Genomic DNA, 19474 nt, shown 5'->3' on the forward strand with positions numbered 1-19474 from the left:
TAGGAAGTTAATACTATATGCTTAAAATCATGTACACTCAAATGAGATATAGAATGTGTTACATCAGTAGCCATAACATCAGCAGAAAAAGATACTGAGCACAACTTTTCATTATCATGCTGTCTAAAGGCCTCCTGAAATTAAGGGCTGGACATTTAAAGAAGACAGAATGAAGTAACAGAGACATCTGTGTATTGTCAAATTGACTTTGATCGAGGTGTTGAAAATATTGTCATGTGGTTAGATGAACAGATGCTTTATGTACATTTATTGAATATAAAACAGATGCATTAACTTAAGACATTATGAAATTATCTCATTAATTTAAAGAACCAATTAATTAAAAAAATAGACATTTCAATTCAAAAATTAAAATAAAATCTTAAAGTACAAATTAGTAGATTAAACATGATAATTAAATGATTAGACTACAATAAATACATCTTGCAACGAAGTATTTTTGTACAGTTCTTCAAGTGCCACTGAAAGCAACAATTAATTTTTAATTTGACTTATTATATGCAATTCTTGGTATCTTTCCACATTCTGTCTTTATTTACTTTTAGAGAAAACCACGTTTTCAAGTTCAGTGTCTTCTCACCATCACCTTATCAATAGTGTTTGAACTGAGACTTTTGGATTCAAAAGTGGTCCAGAGAGTTTTTAAAGCATGAAGTCCTGCAGATCTATTTTATTTTCCACAGAAGACAAATTGTAGACTGTAGGCTAGATGTATTACCGTTCAGAACAGATTTTGATGCTGGTCTCTTTGCTTGGCCATCTTGCAAACTGGTTGCTGTATTTTTTAACCATATTCCTTCGACACTCTTTTCACAAAATGTTTTCAGTAGTAATTTAAATCTCATTCTCAGTCTCTGTAAGAGCTGTCAATAATTTTTCAGCTGTCTTTAGCACCAGTCAAACCTCTGTCCCACCATTCTGAAAAAGATTTGATTGGGTACTCGCAGGTAACGGCAAAGCTTTTGGAAAGCCTCGCTGCTAAGTGGTGCATGTGGTCTTCCTTTAGACTCATCCAGGCACTTGTCATGTCCTGCAGACAGCAAACAATAAAAGCCCTTAGTGACGTTAAAGTAGAAGTTATCTGGCTTTATCCGAGGTGGAAGTTCCAAAAACTTCTCCGCCTTCTGCAGCTCAGGGAACGGATTCTGAATCAGTGCCTCTCCATCCACAATGTGCATCTGCTCTCTGGGAAAAAGCTCCAACCACCTGGCAAGGTGCTGGTAGTAAAAGCTCCTCTGAAGGGCTTTGTATTTGGGGTTGATGTGTTCTTGTGATAATAGCAGCTCTTCGAGTGGCTGATATGGCTTGTTTTGCTGAATTCGGTTGTGGAGAACTTGTGTGTAGTCTGATACAAGTCTCTCTGCAGGGTCACGAACGATCAGCAGCAGTTTTACAGCTGGATTCATGGCCCATATCCTCTTTGGGGCCAGTGGTGCTGTGAAGTACCCAGGGGTCTTTTCCACCGTCAGCTGCCCAGGGAGAGTGATGGGCATCTGGGCACGATACCAGTCCAGGCCCTTCCGAAAATTATCATCCAGGTTGAAGTAGTGGATCTCGTTCTTGGCTACTTCCACATCTGGATGGAGGTTGAGCATCTCCAGCAGGGCCCTGGTGCCTCCTTTGCGCACCCCGATGATTATGGCTCCTGGCAGACGTTGCAAAGCTGAGGCATTGGCAGTTCCAGAAGGGGTCGCTGAAGTCACTTTGGTCAGAGAGGCTCGGAGTTCATGCAGACAAACAAGCAGCTGTGCCTGGAGCAACAGCAAGAGGATCAAAGCCAGGAGGAGCGTCCAAAACATGCCGTCGGTCCTGTCAGGTCAAGGGTGGCACATAAACCAAGTCAAGTTTTGTGAAGTAAATTTCTAAAGAGAGAGAGAGAGAGAGAGAGAGAGAGAGAGAGAGAGAGAGAGAGAGAGAGAGAGAGAGAGAGAGAAAGTTCACAGGAAATGTATTATTTTTCAGAAAAAATAAATAGTAAGATCCGCAGGAAAAAAAATATTATTCAGCATTAATCACGCATTAAAAAGAATATCAAAATGTATAAAACATTAATTGTCAGGCAAATTTAAGTTACTAACATGACAAATAGATGTAAAACGTGTTAATTTAATTAACAGAATTATTAAAACACAGAGAGAAGAAACACATTAAACATTCATGAACAATAGTGTCTCAGAAATCTCCCTGGGTAAATTTACTCATCCCAATCTTACTTTCTTCTCACTGCTGTCCTCTAGTGCTCACTGTTGGAGCAATCCTCATGAGCCTGAGTCATTCCAATTAAACAACATGAGCCACCCTTTGGAGTTAATAGAGCAGTTCTTCATAACAAGAATAAGATTTACTGGTAACACTTTATAATAAAGTCCCATTAGTTGATGTTAGTTAATGGATTAATATATTGCCCATTGTTACAGTATTAACATTAGTTAATAAAAGTACAATAGTTTTCATTGTTAGTTCATGTTATTGCAAATCCATTAAAAACATTACACCTTTTGATTTGAATAATGTATTAGAAAATGTTAAAATTAACATTAATTTGAATAAATGCTTTCGAAGTGTAGCTTTAGAAGTATCAGTGTTGATGTCAACTAATGCAGTTAATATTAACATTAACAAATGGAAGAATATTGCAAACTGATTTATTTATAGAGTACCTTTAGTAGTTTAATTACTTTACAAGTGGGTGATAAAATACTGATTAAGAAAACTGTAAGAATATAGAAGTAAAATAGAAAGGTGAATGTTATTGAGAATCATCCTCATGATAAGAAATGGTTGTGATAGGCTACTTAAACTTAAGAAGTATAAATGCAGAGCGTCATCCTGGCTGTTTTTGAGTTTTGCATGCTTTTCATTGTATTTCAGTGAATGCAACGCTCACATCACATGTAACAAAGACAGTTCATTTTCTCAGATTGAAAACAAAGATATGCATGTTTGTTGTTTGTCCTCAGAGTCACAAAACTGATGCAGTGGTTACATATTTGTCTTTTTAGTGCAGGTTCAACAAAAATGTAATAGTTATAATCTTAAAAAGTCTCTTAGAATAAAAAATAGAAAATTACTCACATTTTTGTTTAAAAAACATTTAAAAAGTGGTTGTTTAAAGCAGAACATCCAATCTGCTCTTTCCAAACATTGAAAGTGAATGCTGGCCACGGCTGACACGTATGATATTTCATGTCTTCCTCACACAAAGTTATAAAAAGGCTTGAAAATACTTGGAATATGGTGTGCTAATTATATAGACTATTTTATGATCCTTTTATATTGCCTTAAATTGCTTTCGGAGTTCGACGACCTCTGGCCCACTTTCATTATATGGATGTTATGAAAGGCAAACTCCTTTTGCATTCAGTGGAGAAAATCATGCATGTTTGAATTGACATTTGGATGAGTATATAATCAAAGAATCTTCTTCTTTGAGAGAGTGAAAATAACTAAACTAAAGAATATGAGAACAGATGTCTGTAGCTGATCAGGACAGTTGGCCACGTCATTTCTGACCTCTATACTACTTTAAAATGATTCATTTTCCATGTTTAGTCTCCTCACAGTTGTGATGTTATTGTACCCTGCTGCTGCCGGAGTCACGGGTTATTAATTTGCTCCTCATCTAGTTTTGAGCAGTCAGCCCTTGTAAACGAGCTGTGGTGTTGCTCTGTACGTTGTATAATTACACAGTTGGGAGTAAGTGTGGAGCCCTGTGGTCTTGCCACTCCTGCACCAGCGTCAGCGTCATCATTACTGCTAAGCCTCATCAAATCTGCCATTACGGGTCTGAGTGGCTGTCTATGTCTCCCACTTTATTCCCTCATCTCACAGCTTTAATCCTCAGAATGTGCTGCTCCTGGTCCTCGGGTTATGTTGTCTGTTGGTGGTGACATTTAATCAAATAGTATAGGAAAATAATACATTTACCAGGAGATTTTCAATATTTCTGTCTTAATAGTGATGTTTTCTGGATTTCGCATGAAAAGTGAGCTGTAGGATATTGTGAACAGAAAGCTGTGTGTGTGTCTGTTTTGAGTCTGCCTTATATTAGCTTTTGTTCTTGGTGACAGGCAAAATTGACCTTTTTTGCAAAGAAAAGATTTCTCTGTTCTCACCAAGGCTGCATTTATTTGATCAACAATATAGTGAGAATAGTAAATATTATTACTATTTGAATATATTTTGAAATGTAATTCATTCCTGTGATTGCAATGCTGAATTTTCAGCAGTCATTACTGCAGTCTTCAGTGTCACATGATCCTTCAAAAATCAGTCTAATATGCTGATCTTATGCTTAAGAAGCATTTCTCATAATTCTCAATGATGAAAACAGTTGTGGAAATGTTATACATTTTTTAAGATTTTCTGATGAATGAAAAGTCAAAAAGAACAGCCATTGCAGTATTTGAAATAGAAATCTTAAGTAACATTTGAAATGTCGTTACTGTCACTGTTGAACAATTTAGTACATCCTTTGCTGAATAGAAGTTTACATTTTTTTTCTCCAAAAAATGCTTGACCCCAAACATTTGAATGGTCATATAAATATACAAACTACATTGAATGAAAAAATTTGCTAGATTTACAAGTGTTTATTCTGTTAAATAAAGGCATCATCATCTCCATCTCATGAGAATACACTGAACGAGTCTGTAAGATTTGTATGTTAAACTTCATTGTGAAGGTCCATCCCTAGACTTAACCTTCAGGTAAGCTTAAGCAGTACAAAACTGCACAAGTGAGATCATACAAATTCATATGAATTTGCAACCAGCTTATGTTGATGACTAATTCCCTCAGACACACAAGTTGTCTTATAGGGATCTATAATGTGTGTTTCATCTTTATCGGGGACTCACAGACCTACTGATTATCAAGCAAACAAAGCTAGTCTCTCCCTTTTTCACACACACACAAATTATGTAGCTGAGGAAAAAAAAAAACATCCGCTGTCACCTCTCACTGTGCAGTATAATCCTCTTTTCTGAATGCCATTGCACACCAAAAGAAAACCCAGCGACGCACAGTGACACAAACTTCTGTTGGTTTTCTTACACATTTTTGCATTTAGTCTCCTCAGCTTAGCGCAGCACGCAGTAATCCTGCATTCATGAACACAACCACAAGACAACTGCGGTACCACACACACACACGCAGACACGTATAAATATATGCACACACTACAAGAGTCTTGGCCTCTTGTAAAAAAAAAAGAGGACCTGCAGTGTTTGTGATCAAAGGACTTCCTGTCACATATTAGCATTTTATCTCAGTTCCCGATCCGAGTGGATTGTTCAGAGCTCAGTGGCACCTAGCAAAACAAATGCATTTAGCCACTTTCTTTGGCATGTCTAAAAAAAAAAAAAACATTGGTGCGTTGTTTTCAGTAGTGACTTTTCGTATCTATGCCCACCAAAGGCCTTTTTCTACAGTGAAGGATTGAAGCATGTAGAGGATGAAAATAACATGGACCAGTTTTTTTTTTTTTTTATCTTGTCTTACCATACTCCTTTAGCTCTACTGTATATATTAGTTAATAATAAAGGTGAAATAGACCTGATTGCTAGTTTGACATTCTAAATAATTGTAGCGTGTATGTTCAGTTATGTTCAAAATGAAACATTTTGCTTCAATTGCTTTTTCCTTTCTACACCTCCTTACTGTAAAAAAATATCCTGTCAAGTTTACAGTAACCGTGGTTGCCAGATATTTGTCATTATGTAAAAAAAAGTGTTTCAGGTGTTATGTTTCAGGTGTTAATGTTCTAATAACTTAATAACGGTATATGTAATTAAGTTTCTTTCAGTAATATATCAGTTTACTTGAACTACCGAAAATCAGCATTTTGCCTGATAATGATAATAAAGGTGGTACAATAGAAGGCCAGTTGAACAGTATATAAAGTCATACACACAAAGACAAAACACTATCAGGGTAACACACATGACACTAAAATAACGCAAAACAAAAACCCATCATAAATAATAGAAAATGTGACATGAAATGCCAAATGTACATTACTAATAATGCAGGGGCTTATGGGAATGTTCTTTTACTATTTTTCACCATAAATTATTTGGTAATTAATCATTTTTACTTAACAGTATTTTACAATAAAATTACATATAGTGTAATGTTAAGGGAGTAGTAATGTTAAACCATTACCATTTTTTTCACAGTTTTTGTCTATGGTATGGTAACAGCTTTGGTTTACAGAAGGAGAGCACGTTTGCAGATGCAAATGGTTTGATGTTTTTGTCACTTTTGGCAGATGCCATTCTTTGTTTACTGCTGTCTTTAAAGAAGCACTTTAGAATTTCTCTGAGTTCTTTTTTTTTTCAAGAAGAAGAAGAAGAAAAAAACTGGTATAATAATTAGTTTACAAAAAATCTATAATAAAAATGTATAATATTTAGCAGTATTGTTTTTGTGTGTGTGTGTGTGTGTGTGTGTTTGAGGTGACTCTGCAGATCATTTGACTCTCACACAAATATTCCTGTGCAAAGATTCACCAGACGTACTACAGGGAAAAACCAAGTGACTTTCAAGATTTCCTCCTCTTCCTCTTAAGTAAATGCAAATGGAGAATGAATGAGAGGATTAAACAGTGTCTGAGAGGATGCAATTGTCTCTGCCGCTGGACTGAAAGAAACAGGGAAAAATGTCCAGAAAGTGTCCCTTTGGATGCTTCTGAAAGATCTCATTCAATCTGTCCAATAGACACTGACCTTCAGTCAATCTGTTCAGTTTTTAGCACACGGACGCCCCGCTAAGCCTCAAATTAGTCTCATCATGAACCTCCCCGCACCCCACCAGTCTCTCACTCTTCCTCACTTCCATCTCCCTCCATCCCTCCCTCCTCTCCTTCATTCTCGCTCTCATTTGCAATTGAAGATCTGGGTCAATCGAATCACACACTCTACAGCACCCTCTGGTTTGCATGTTCCTCGCATTGATAATGAGAAGTGTGTTTGTGTGTGTGGGGGGGGGGGGGGGGGGGGGTCTGGTACCAGCAGAGGGGAGGGGGAAGTATGAGGGGGGCTACACTCTAATTAAAGAGGTTGTTGGCATGGAGAACATGGCAACATAATTGGCATGAAAATGTGTCTGCGTCTTGTCAGGTTTAGCAGCTACTTCGTGACAAGCACTCTTCTTGTAAAGTATGTGATATGGAAATTTAGCATGTAGATGAAAGTAAAGAAAGCAAAATGTAATAATGGGATGATGGAGAAATAATACAGTCTGGTTTGGTTTGTGTGTTCATTTACAGTCATGTCTGGCTTTGGATGTTGTCAAGAAATTGTTGTTGTATAGATTGTGTCTAGTGCTCCTCAGTTTTTATAGTCCTAAAGTCCTGTGAATTGCCATTTTTACTATGGGTTCTTTCATCACAAGTAGCTAAAGTAAATATTAATATAAAAAACACAAAAAACCATCATGGTAACACACAACACTTAAATGATGCAATTAACATTCATTGAACAACAGAAAATGTAACAAAATGTAGATAACTGATACCAAAAACGATTAAATAACATGATTATTTAAATAAAATACTTTCAAATGTCATGCAGGGAATTCTGGGAATATAAGTTTAGAGTTTTTGACTAAATTGTATGTTTATTTTTTCATTTTTGCTTCTAAAAACTGTACAATTAATAGCATTTTACCGTAAAATTACATGAAATTTCTGGTTAGATCTTTTACATTTTTCCCTGTATAAAGTATAGGAACTTATTAACCTATTAACATTTTCTTTTCTTTTCTTTTCTTTTCTTTTCTTTTCTTTTCTTTTCTTTTTTCAATATTTTACATTTAGAATTACACAATATTGTTTTTACAGTGTGAGTTTTGAAGTAGTTATGTGCTTTAAAAATGCAAGTTGACAGAGAATGCTACAGTACATAAGGATTAATACTAACACTAGGATGTGAATTTACTACCATTCAAAAAAAATATCTTTTTTTAAAGAAAAATTATGCATTACATTTTCAACAAAGACATTTACATTGTTACAATTTTTAATTTCAAATAAATGCTGTTGCTTTAAGCTTTCTATTCCAGGGGTGGCCAATGTTGGTCCCTGAGAGCCACAGTCCTGCTGCTGTAACGCTGGTTTTGGGTTTTCATGTCTCTTATGTTTGAAATTGTCATGTGCTTCCCTGTATACAGCATATTAGAATGATTTTAGAGTGATATTAGAGTGAAGTCTATTGGCTGCTGAAAATTCAACTTTGCAATCATATGATAAATTACATTTTAAAATACATGAATATGGAAAACAGTTATGTGAAATATTTTACAATATTACTGTTTTAACTGTAGTTTTGATCAAATAAATTCTGAGAAATGGTGAGCGTGGGACACTTGCATAAACAAAAAAATCTGTCCAACTGCTAATTTACACACAGCAGTGTACGTACTTAATTTATGTAGTGCTAAGCATCTTAAATCCACACAAAAAGTGATTCTGAATAGTGGAAATTGTTTGTGGAATGATTTCTAGGTTAACAATATTATCACATGAAAAGCCCTGAAGATAGTTAGCAGTTCTTTGTGAAATCATTTCTGTGGTTAACATTATTGAAGAGACAACATTACCTGAGTTACCAGAAATATACATTTTGAAACTGTGTGTTTTAAAAACTTTCTAAAATAATTGCTACATAAGTACTACACACATGCGAGTTTATTTGTTTGACAGATCTTAGCTTAAGCAGGAACTTGTTAGCAACTTTCATTCTAAAAGCACACTTACAAAAAAAAAATGTTATTCCAGAGGCAAATAAGCTTTTTAGCTTAGAAATACTATCACATATTATTATGAGAAATCATGCAGCCAATTAATGTTTCGCTGTTCTTCTCTCCTTTACTCTCTCTGCCCGTATGATTTTGATATTTCAAAGACTGTCGACTAAATTATGTATTATCATTATACATTTAAAATATATTAACTAAAATCGCTGCTGTGAGCCAACAGCCTTTCATTTATCAAACTGCAATTTTCCAATTCAGTATGACAAGCAAATCATTCAGTGATTAGCAATCTGGACTGTGCCACAGGGGGCAAGAGATTGGGTTAGTAGTTCATGTCAGTTGACTTGTGTTTGCCTTTCACTACAGGGGAAAGAATCTATCTATTTCCTATCTCTTTGTGTGTGGGCATTATCAATATTACAGATTTGGAGGGAAGGGGTAATCATTGAGAGTCAGTGGTCACATCTATAATCTGTCTCTCTGTAGGGGTGGGTGGACAGATGGAGGTTAGACCATTCTGCTTAATACAACTCACCAATTGAGCATGTGGACCTGACAGCTACTGCAGGGTCACGGCAGGCATGAGGGCTGAAATGACACATTTAGTATGATTTCATGTTGTATAGTGAAAGAAAATCAATAAAAGAAAAGGGATGGATGAAATGAGATGAAATCAGCAACAACATGTTCTGTGCTGTAGGCTATAAACTAATGCTGATCAAAAGTTTGGGGTTTTTGAAAGTTTCTGAAAGAAGTTCCTTATTCTCACTCAAGTCTGCACTCATTTGATCAAAAATGTAATGCTGTACATTTGAAAATGTAATTTGTTCCTGTGATGCAAAGCTGAAATTTGAGCAGCTGTTACTACGTACAGTCTTTAGTGTCACATTATGCTACACAAATTATTTCTTCGTATCAATGTTAAAAAAATATTTGCTGCTTAATATTTTAGTGGAAACTGTTTTAGTAGCTTTTTTATATTGTTTATTTAAAATATAAATCTTTTGTAACAATGTTTAAGTTTGAGTTTAAGTCATGTTTGATGCTTAAGATGAATTTCTCTCAAAAACTAAATAAAAAATTGTACTGACCCCAGACCTCTTAACGGTAGTGTAAACAGTACATGCTACTAAAATATGCAATAATACAACATTTTCATATATTTTAATTTCAGTTTGAACATGTCAGTTAAAATGCACTGCTATCAACTAGTTTTACTTCAGTATATCAAGTTTTATTAAAATGTGCTCATAGATAAAGGGTTTGTACTAGAAAGTTTGAACTGGATTTGAATGAGAGAAAGATGTGGAACTTCTCCTGATTGCAGATACTGCAATATGTTAATGCTTATTAAAGTTGGGGGGAAAAATACCATTCTGTCATCATTTACTCACCCTAATTCCAAAAGCGTATGACTTTCTTCTGTGAAACACAAAAAAACGTACTCGGTTACTAACGTAACCTCGGTTTTCTCTAGAAGAGGGAACGAGTACTGCGTCTTAGCTAAGACGCTACGGGAAAAGTCTATTTTCAAGAAATACTGAAGCAAAAAATGATCCTTAATTTTGAATTTTTGTAAAGCGCATGTGCAGCAGCACACAGCCATAGGCGAGACGGCTCGCTCGCTCATTGGCTGCTCTGCGGCAACTGCACAGCCTATCGAGCGCAGGCTGATGCAACATCAGACCAATAAGGGCGCTTCGCGCCCTTCATGCCACTTCACTTGTGGCCCAACCCTATAAAAGGAGCCTGAAAAGGCTGACTCACCTGATTTATTTCATCACCGAAGTGAACCAGAGTGAATCGTACGCACGGCAGAGAACGCAGTACTCGTTCCCTCTTCTAGAGAGAACCGAGGTTACGTTAGTAACCGAGTACGTTCTCTTACGAGAGTTCTCTTGTACTGCATCTTAGCTAAGAAGCTACGGGAACCCCATGTAAAGCGCCGTGCACGCAGGGATCACACACCAATAAACCTTGAAGCAACGCCCAGGATTTACAGTGCACAGTCACCCGAGGGACTCACAGAGAGTCCAGGACAGGAGGGGGGGGGCCCTCCGTCCCATATCTAGCAGCATCCGTAGATGTGGCAATATGACATCACACAGTCGAGGCAAGGCCTGACCAATGTGGCAATGCGGGTCTTACGCAATACTGCCCATATAACAGTCGGCAGCACATAACGCTCGCGATCTCAGAGTTCCAATCAGGGCCCTGATTCGACTATACCGACAGCAGCCTTGCTTGCAAGGTGGGAACCTCCAGGTTATAGAACCTGATAAATGCAGACGGCGAGGCCCAACCTGCCGCCATACATATATCCTGCAAGGAGATCCCTGTAGACCACGCCCACGACGAGGCGACGCCTCTTGTGGAGTGCGCTCCGACGCCCAGTGGGCACTGAAGGCCCCTGGAAGTGTAAGCTAACGCTATGGCGTCAACTATCCATCTGGATAGACTCTGTCTCGAAACAGCCATTCCTTTGGAACGTCCACTGAATGAGACAAACAGCTGCTCAGTCTGTCTAAAGACAGCGGAGCGAGACACATAAACTCTTAAAGCCCTAACAGGGCAAAGAAGACTCGAGTCTCCATCCTCTCCTGACACCGACAGCGCAGACAGGGCAATAACCTGAGCCCGAAACGGCGTGTTGAGGGATTTCGGCACATAACCGTGCCTAGGTTTGAGTATGACCCTTGTCATTATGCCCAAATTCCAAGCACGACTGGCTCACCGAAAGCGCGTGCAGGTCACCCACACGCTTCACTGAAGCGAGAGCCAACAAGAACACTGTCTTGAACGACAGATGCTGGAGGCTAATCGTATGGATAGGCTCGAAAGGGGAACCCTTCATGGCCTCCAAAACCGTCACGAGGTCCCAAACAGGGACTGACGGAGGTCTGGGAGGATTCAGCCTCCTAGCTCCTCTAAGGAAGCGGATGACCAAATCGTTCCTTCCCATTGACTGACCGAGCGCTGTCTCAGAAAACGTTGCGATAGCCGTCACATAAACTTTGAGCATGGATGGGGCTCTGCCCTTATCCAACAGCTCCTGTAGGAAGGAGAGGACCTCCGTCACCTCACAACTAAGGGGTGAACATCCCCGAGCTGTGCACCAGCTGGAGAACACCGACCACTTCGAGGCGTACAGCAGTCGTGTCGACAGAGCTCTAGCCTGAGTGATGGTATCTAGCACTCCCACTGAGAGATCAGCGGGTAACCGTTGAGCGCCCACACATGGAGGGACCACAACTCCAGTTGAGGGTGCCAAATCGAGCCCCCGCCCTGCGAGAGGAGATCCCTCCTCAACAGCACTTGCCACGGGGCAGTGTCTGCTAACTGCATCAAATCTGGGAACCATGGTTGGTTCTTCCAAAATGGTGCTACAAGCAGTATTGAACATCCCGTTTCTCTCACCCGTTCTATCACCTGCGCATAAAGCGGGCAGCACGGCCATCCCCGTGACAGCGCGCTTTCGTTCTTGGAAAAGAACGCGGGGCAGTGAGCGTTTTGCCAAATCTCTCCCACAACAGCCGGACTGTTTGCGGGTGTAGAGACCATTCGCCCGTGGGAATGTTGTTTCTGGACAGCCTGTCTGGACCCAGATTCTGTAGCCCAGGCACATGAACTGCCCTCAGCGAGCGCAAGTTGCGCTGAGCCCAAACCAGGAGGCGTTCCGCCAACCTGTACAGGTTTCGGGAACCGAGACCGCCCTGGCGATTTATGTAGGACACCACAGACATGTTGTCCGAACGGACTAAGACGTGGTGTCCCTTGATTCGGGGACAAAAGCGCGTCAGCGCGTTCTCCACTGCCAGCATTTCCAGACAGTTGATATGTTGGAGCTTTTCCCGTTCTGACCACAGGCCAAAGGACGGTCTGCCCTCGAAACTCCGCTCGTGATTGAGCCAGAATCAGCCAGTGGTCCAAATAGTTCAGCACTCGCATGCCTCTGAGTCTGAGAGGAGCGAGCGCTGCGTCCATGCACCTCGTAAACGTACGAGGAGCCACGGACAAGCCGAACGGCAGGACTGTAAACTGGTATGCCTGGCCCTCGAAGGCGAATCTCAGGTGAGTCAGCCTTTTCGAGCTCCTTTTATAGGGTTGGGCCACACCCGTTTCGGCGGGAAGTGGCATGAAGGGCGCGAAGCGCCCTTATTGGTCTGATGTTGCATCAGCCTGCGCTCGATAGGCTGTGCAGTTGCCGCATAGTCTGCATAGTCTCGCCTATGGCTGTGTGCTGCTGCAAATGCGCTTTACAAAAATTCAAAATTAAGGATCATTTTTTGCTTCAGTATTTCGTGAAAAGAGACTTTTCCCGTAGCGTCTTAGCTAAGACGAAGTACGAGAGAACCCTCGTAAGAGAACAACCTGTTTCTTACATAAAACAGACTTAAAGGGATAGTTCACCCATAAATGAAAATACTGTGATCATTTACTCACCCTCATGTTGTGCAAGACTTTCTTATTTAGAACACACACACACAAATAAAGAAATTTCAAAGAACCATTACTTGATGTTGTAAGAACAAAAAACATTTCTCAAATTGTCTTTTTTATTTTCCACAGAAGAAAGAGTGTGATACAGGTTTGGAATTACATGAGGGTGAGTAAGTGATGAAAGATTGTTTTGCAAGTCTACTTTTAGAACTACTTTTTTCGTGTTTCTTTTCTCTTTTTTTTCTTTTTTTTCTATCACCTAGATTATCACCTGCGATTTTGTGCTAAACTTTTCCTTTTCATATCCATGTGAAAAAAAAAAATGTTTGAGGATGAGTAATTAAACGAATGTTTAGGTGAACTACTCATTTCAGAAATTACAGTGAATTCTTTAAAGGAGTAGAACATTTTACAGTAGGTATGAAATGTATTAGCCAGCTACATCATGTTGGCTGTGAGGTGTCTCTACAGTCCAAAACTAGGGGTGATTCTCACACTCTCTTTAGTTTTAATCTACTTGTCTGGCAAATCCCAAAATGGAGAGATAGATAGGGAGTGTTTCTACAAAACAAACAGCAAGAGGGTGAGAATGAACTTGCGCCAGAAATCGTTTTTTTCAGATTTGTCTTTGCAATTGGGAATTAATCCCTGGAAAGAAAAAAAGTAGTTTAGAGGCCAGATGAATGGAACTGTCAGTCTCAGAGCAGGTGGTTGTGTGTCTGCATGCGAGCTTGCCATCTTTCAGCTGCGCTAAAATCTCAGAAGTAACATCTTTGGTTCTGCTTTTTGTCTCTCCTCGTGCTTGCGTTTCCACACCAGGTTGTTGCTTTTGATTCATCCTTAAATCCCCTCACATTCAAAGAGCAGTGAAAAACATCCTCTTTGTGATTCTTTAAATGCTCACATACTGAAAGGGCCTTAAGCTCACAGCTATATCCTTTGCTTATAGATATGCATGCAGTGAATGGATGTGTTATGCACAGAGGGATTTTTCTGCATCGCTGCCTGTGTTTTTGTTCTTCTGTATTGTGAAGAAACAGTGGTATGTTCTGTGTGTGTGTGTGTGTGTGTGTGTGTGTGTGTGGACAAGAAAGGGGTCCTGCAGGCCCTGCTGTGTTATGCCAGGCAGTTCTGTACTTTGTAGGACACTTGGGATGCAGAATAAGATGTTATTTTTCTTATTTTGCAGTGTGTTGGTTTTTCTTGCATATGTAGCGGAGTAGAGACCTCCACTATATTGCGGTGTGCAGGGATGATCTAATGCATAATTCTGTATCAGGGTACACCAAGGTGTGCTTGAAGATGCAGTCGAATTTGCTGTTTTTTTTTCTTGATAAGTGTTGCAATGCTTTTGTCCCATAGGGGAGAAGTAAGTCTATTTGTTGTTTCAATTGTTTCTTCTAGACAGTGATGAGAAAAAATGGAATACAAATGAAGATTTCTGCTTAAGTCTGCTGCTTAGATTTTACTCCAGACAAAAGACTTGAGAAACATCACATCTGAATTTAAAAAGAGAACTCAACAAATGATGTTTCAATTTGACAGAGATTTCAGTAAGAACTCCAAAATGTATCATCATCAAAGTTTTCCAAGACTGTATTATTTGAGCTGTACCGTATTATTCTGTTTGTGAAAGGACTACTTGAATCGTTTTTGTAGCATTAACTTAAAATGGGCAGGGGAGTTCCAAGCATGCTTTGCATAGTACTGTATCAGGAGTTTTAAATAGGGGTGGGAATTGTCTTAGACTTCCCGATTCAATATTACAACAATATTTTTTGTTGGTGTTATTTTTTTAGCCTTTTTCTCAGGGATTTTCTAGGGCCTGTGGTAATGCGCTATGCGCCTCTGTGAAGTTACGTGTTTTACTGTTGTGTGGTTTCATTTTTTCCTCATTTTTCTTTTTCTTGTGTTGTGGTTCGACTCTGTGAGGCTACAGGGGAGAGCGTTGCATGAAGGGTGGTCAGCAGGAGAGCAGTAGCCTGTCATCTTAATGGACTAAAACTGTCAACACTAATGACCCAAGAAACAAACCAAAAAGACTTCTCTATACACAAGTAAACACACACATACAGTCACATGCATATAAGCATGCACGCACATAAATCTCTGTCTTCTTATCCAAGGATACGCCAATCTAATGTTAAAAGGATCAACTGTTTTGTCTTTATGACTTTATCTGGATTTTTTCCCTCCTAAGAAAAGAGTGGTTTTGTCTGGAGTACAGTCCCTGTGAAGTACATAGTGACCTTCACTCTCATCCATATGGCCTGAGGTCGCTAATTTTACCGTAAGATGGTCACAACTGAAAATAAGTGCTTAAAGTCTGATTAAAAAGATAGTTTTTAGTACAAGTTGACTGATCTAAACATGTACATGGTGTCCATTCTTCTGTTTGAATAGGGAACCCCACTGCAGATTTGACCATCTGTCAATCAATGGTGTTTCCAAGCTGTCTACTTCGGACTTGGCCCTTTCAGTTATTGTAGTCCTAGAGTGTGGGTGAGGGTTTGTTTTGGTGTAGTTTCTGTGTGAGTTACGAGAGCCTAATGTCTGTGTAGGTGAGTCACTGACAGATAAATGACCCACCACAGTCATTTAGTTATCCATGAACTAAACGAGTTAAATGCTATCTTACTGTATAGATTATGTTTGATCTTTTAACAAAGTTTAAAATGCAAAACTTTAGGTCGCAATAATAGAAGAGGTGCTTGAGATACAACACAGGATGTTAAGATTTTCATGACAGAAACAAGACTCACAGACTTAAATATGGCTTCATCTGGGTCAATTTAGTAATTTATTTATTTTGTGGCTTATTCTGCTTTTGATTTCTTTTGTGCTTCTAACAGATTTTCAGATAATGCTGTCCTCTATTTCCCATTTAATGTGCACATAATTTAATAATCTCTATTTTTAATGCATTAATGGATCTGAGTTTGAAATGCTGTAAGCATTTTGATTATAAACTGACTAGTTATTAACACTGGTTATTATCTTATTCAGCCATATTTAATATGTGACCCTGTCTGTGAAATCCAGGCTAAAGTCTCAAAATCTAATTATGAGATAACAATCATCAAAGTTTGATTTCAACCATTAATTCCACTAAGATTTCAATCTTTGACATGGCCTTACTCAGTCAATATTAAAGATATAAAGGTTATATTTTCACAGAATGTTCTTTACATCTTTATGAAGATTGATTTTATGTAGAAAACAAATGACTTTAGACAGGTAAACATAAATTATTGTCTTTAACAATATAGTGAATTTCTATTCCTTATTCTAGGGATGTTAGGATGCGTGTTATAGGATAAAAGCAGACCACCCACGTCTGAGTCTTTTGTTTTAGGTAATCGTACCGATGTAATGCTTTGGAGTGAACCTGTTTGATCTTGTTCTTAACTAATCTTCTGAACAGACATACAGGATATAGGCAACTCTTTTCCTCTCATCTCTCCTTCCTTCTTTATATATGTTTCATTGCACTTAGTAATGCAGTTCTGTGCTCATAAAATCTGATATCTATTATTCACATCTTCCTCTATCACTAATGCTCCAACATTTTATGCCCCCACGAAGTCATGCTAAGTGACAGAGATTCATCTAATCCAGATCCATCTGTTTTTTTCTCATTCCTTTGTCAACATCTTGCATTGACCGTATTAATCAAATATGTTTATGTAAAGCAAAGCAGCTTACTGTGATTTCGCCAAGTAGGACATGTTTTTAGATCAACATCCTTGGTCTGGGCACCACATTATTTTCAGCCAATCAGATTTTATGGTTTGGGGTAGACCCAAGGCTTGAACAACATCCATATCAACCTTCATATTATCCATCTGATTTAGGGATGGGATTTAGTAAAGTAAATTTCACCACACTAACTTGTACTGTAAGAACAGGGAGAGTTTTATCATTAAATTTTTAAGGCTTTCATTATAGGCTACGGCAGAACTGCCAACAAGTCACAGAGCAAGTCACATGCTGCATTTATGATTTGATACAATAAATTCAGCATCATGTGTGAAGTACACAACATATTAGCCCTATTAACTCACAAACACAAACATACACATGACAAACATACACTGGGTCTATTTTCTCATAGAACAAATCTTGCAATATAATCCACATGTTTATTACTTAATTAAACAGTGTCATTATATTGAATGAATTGATGAATCTTCTGCCTTTTAGGGGTATAGAAACAGCTTTTTTATTTAAATCTACAGTAGCTACAGTACACTCTTAAAATTAAAGTTTCTTTATTGGAATATGTGGTTTACTGAAGAATCTTTAACAACAAAGAAAACTTTCTATTGCACAAAAGTTTTTTTGATGGTTGAAAAATAAAAATAAAAAATGTATTCACTCTGGAAGAACAATGATTCTTTTTAATAAGTTTTCACTGAAAGTTCTTTGGAGACACAACATGTTGTTTTCACTTTACCAGGGGATTTGAAGCTATAGACATTTGTTAAAGTAGTTTCATAAGCATTTACTTGATACTTTGATGAGACACAAAATAAGCACCTGTGTATGTACGGTGTATAACAATAAAGACCTGCATCAATTATCTTGAAAGTGAATGTATTCTAAAAATCTAAATAAATAAGTCTGATCTTAGTCATACCTGGTTTTCAGGAGACATGGGTCTCTGAAGTTATAGTACCTCTTCTAAGAACAATACCAAACATCCCTTTATCAAAACAGTTTCTTTGTCTCTGTAAAGGTTCTTTATTGGCATCTATGGTTCCATAAAGAACCTTTCTATTCCACAAAAGGTTTATTGTAGTCAAAAATGTTTTCAATGTTCCTCATACTAAGAAAAACAATGCTTATTTTAAGAACTGTTCATTGAAAGGCTCCTTGGAAAACCATAATGGTTCTTTTATGGCATTGCTGCAAAAGTTTCCTTTGGAACCTTTATTTCAAGAGTGCACAGTGAAGAAGTGGGTTCACTTTTTAAAGCACATTTAAAATCTGACATGCTGTATGCAAACATACACATGAGACATTTTAAGCACAGTTCAAAGTGCTGGCTAAAATTCAAGATTTGCTGAGGAACACAGACGTGGTTAATTCTACAGAGTTTCACTGATCAAACACTCCGGTCAGCCCGGGGGCAATGACACTAAGAAGTGAAACAGTGATAGAACAGGACAAGCGCTTACCTCAGCTTTGTCTCCTTCAGTCAGTTTCTCTCATAAAGTGTGTCTGAGTCTTACGTCCTGATGTTTTCGGGACTTTCATCTTTCTCTATTCCATCCTTCAGAGCACTTCAGTGACTTTCCAGCCACTTTTTTTCTTTTTCTCTTATTCTATTCTTGCTGTCCCTTCTCTCTGTCTTCTGTTCTCTGTAACGGCAGTTTTAAAGTTGAGGTGGCGTAGCTTCTTCTCTAGACTCTAGGCAGAAAAATAAGACTCAAGGTCGTAAAAAGATTCTGTGAGTGTGTGAGAGAGGGAAGTGAATGAATTAGAAAGTGTGTCTACATGCTGTGTGTGTCTGTCAAATATGTGTGGATGGAGTGTGTGTATGAGTGAATGAGCAACAGAGAGAGAGAGAGGAAGAGAGAGAGAGAGAGCACAAACACATTGCCCCTGAGGGAAGTTCCTCCCTCCCTCGTTCTATCTCTCTCTCTCTCTCTCTCTCTCTCTCTCTCTCTCTCTCTCTCTCTCTCTCTGTCTCTTTCTCTGTTTCTAACCCCCCTCCTATCATCTGTACTATCACTCTGCCTCTTCTCTCATTCTGTCTCTCTCTTTCTTTTCTCCATATCGTTTGATTTGCGTCTCATTGTCTTCTCTTATCCAAATACATGAACTTATTCTTCACTTTGTCTCCAAATGTCATTTTTTTCCTCCTCATATCCCACATTCACAACAGCCTGTTTCTTTTTTCCAGCTCTCTGTTTTTCTGTTCAAGGTCTTTGGAATGTATTTGCCCCAGAAAATCCCCAAAATCATGAATAACTTACAGGGTGCTGGCTCACAAACACACAGGGCACAAATAGATGGGCAGCACGTATAGCTCTAGTTTCTGTTAATCTCCAAATGCGCAGCACACATTCACTGTTTGACGGTACATTACCCACGCTGGAATGATAATCATGTGTAATGCAGAAAGTACATTTGGAATTTTTATTTATTTTTATTTTTTGGCTTTCTCTCTGTACTTCATGACTTGTGCTGTGAATAAAACATGAAAGGATTTTTGACTGTTCTCCTATGAGCTAGTGCAGCAGAAATATTT

The 19474-nt window shown here is 38.5% G+C and overlaps 1 protein-coding gene across 1 annotated transcript; it reads right to left on the reverse strand.

The window, feature by feature from the left end:
- Positions 1-592: 592 nt before the first annotated feature.
- Positions 593-18537, reverse strand: LOC132131203 (heparan sulfate glucosamine 3-O-sulfotransferase 1-like). Its single transcript, XM_059543214.1, has 2 exons — positions 18399-18537; positions 593-1883 (listed from the first exon to the last, which is right to left on the reverse strand). The coding sequence occupies exon 2, from the start codon at positions 1818-1820 to the stop codon at positions 909-911; it is 912 nt and encodes a 303-aa protein (XP_059399197.1). The 5' UTR covers positions 1821-1883; positions 18399-18537; the 3' UTR covers positions 593-908.
- Between the last annotated feature and the right edge of the window lie 937 nt (positions 18538-19474).

This window comes from Carassius carassius, chromosome 4, assembly GCF_963082965.1.
Source record: "Carassius carassius chromosome 4, fCarCar2.1, whole genome shotgun sequence".
Lineage (NCBI taxonomy): Eukaryota > Metazoa > Chordata > Actinopteri > Cypriniformes > Cyprinidae > Carassius > Carassius carassius.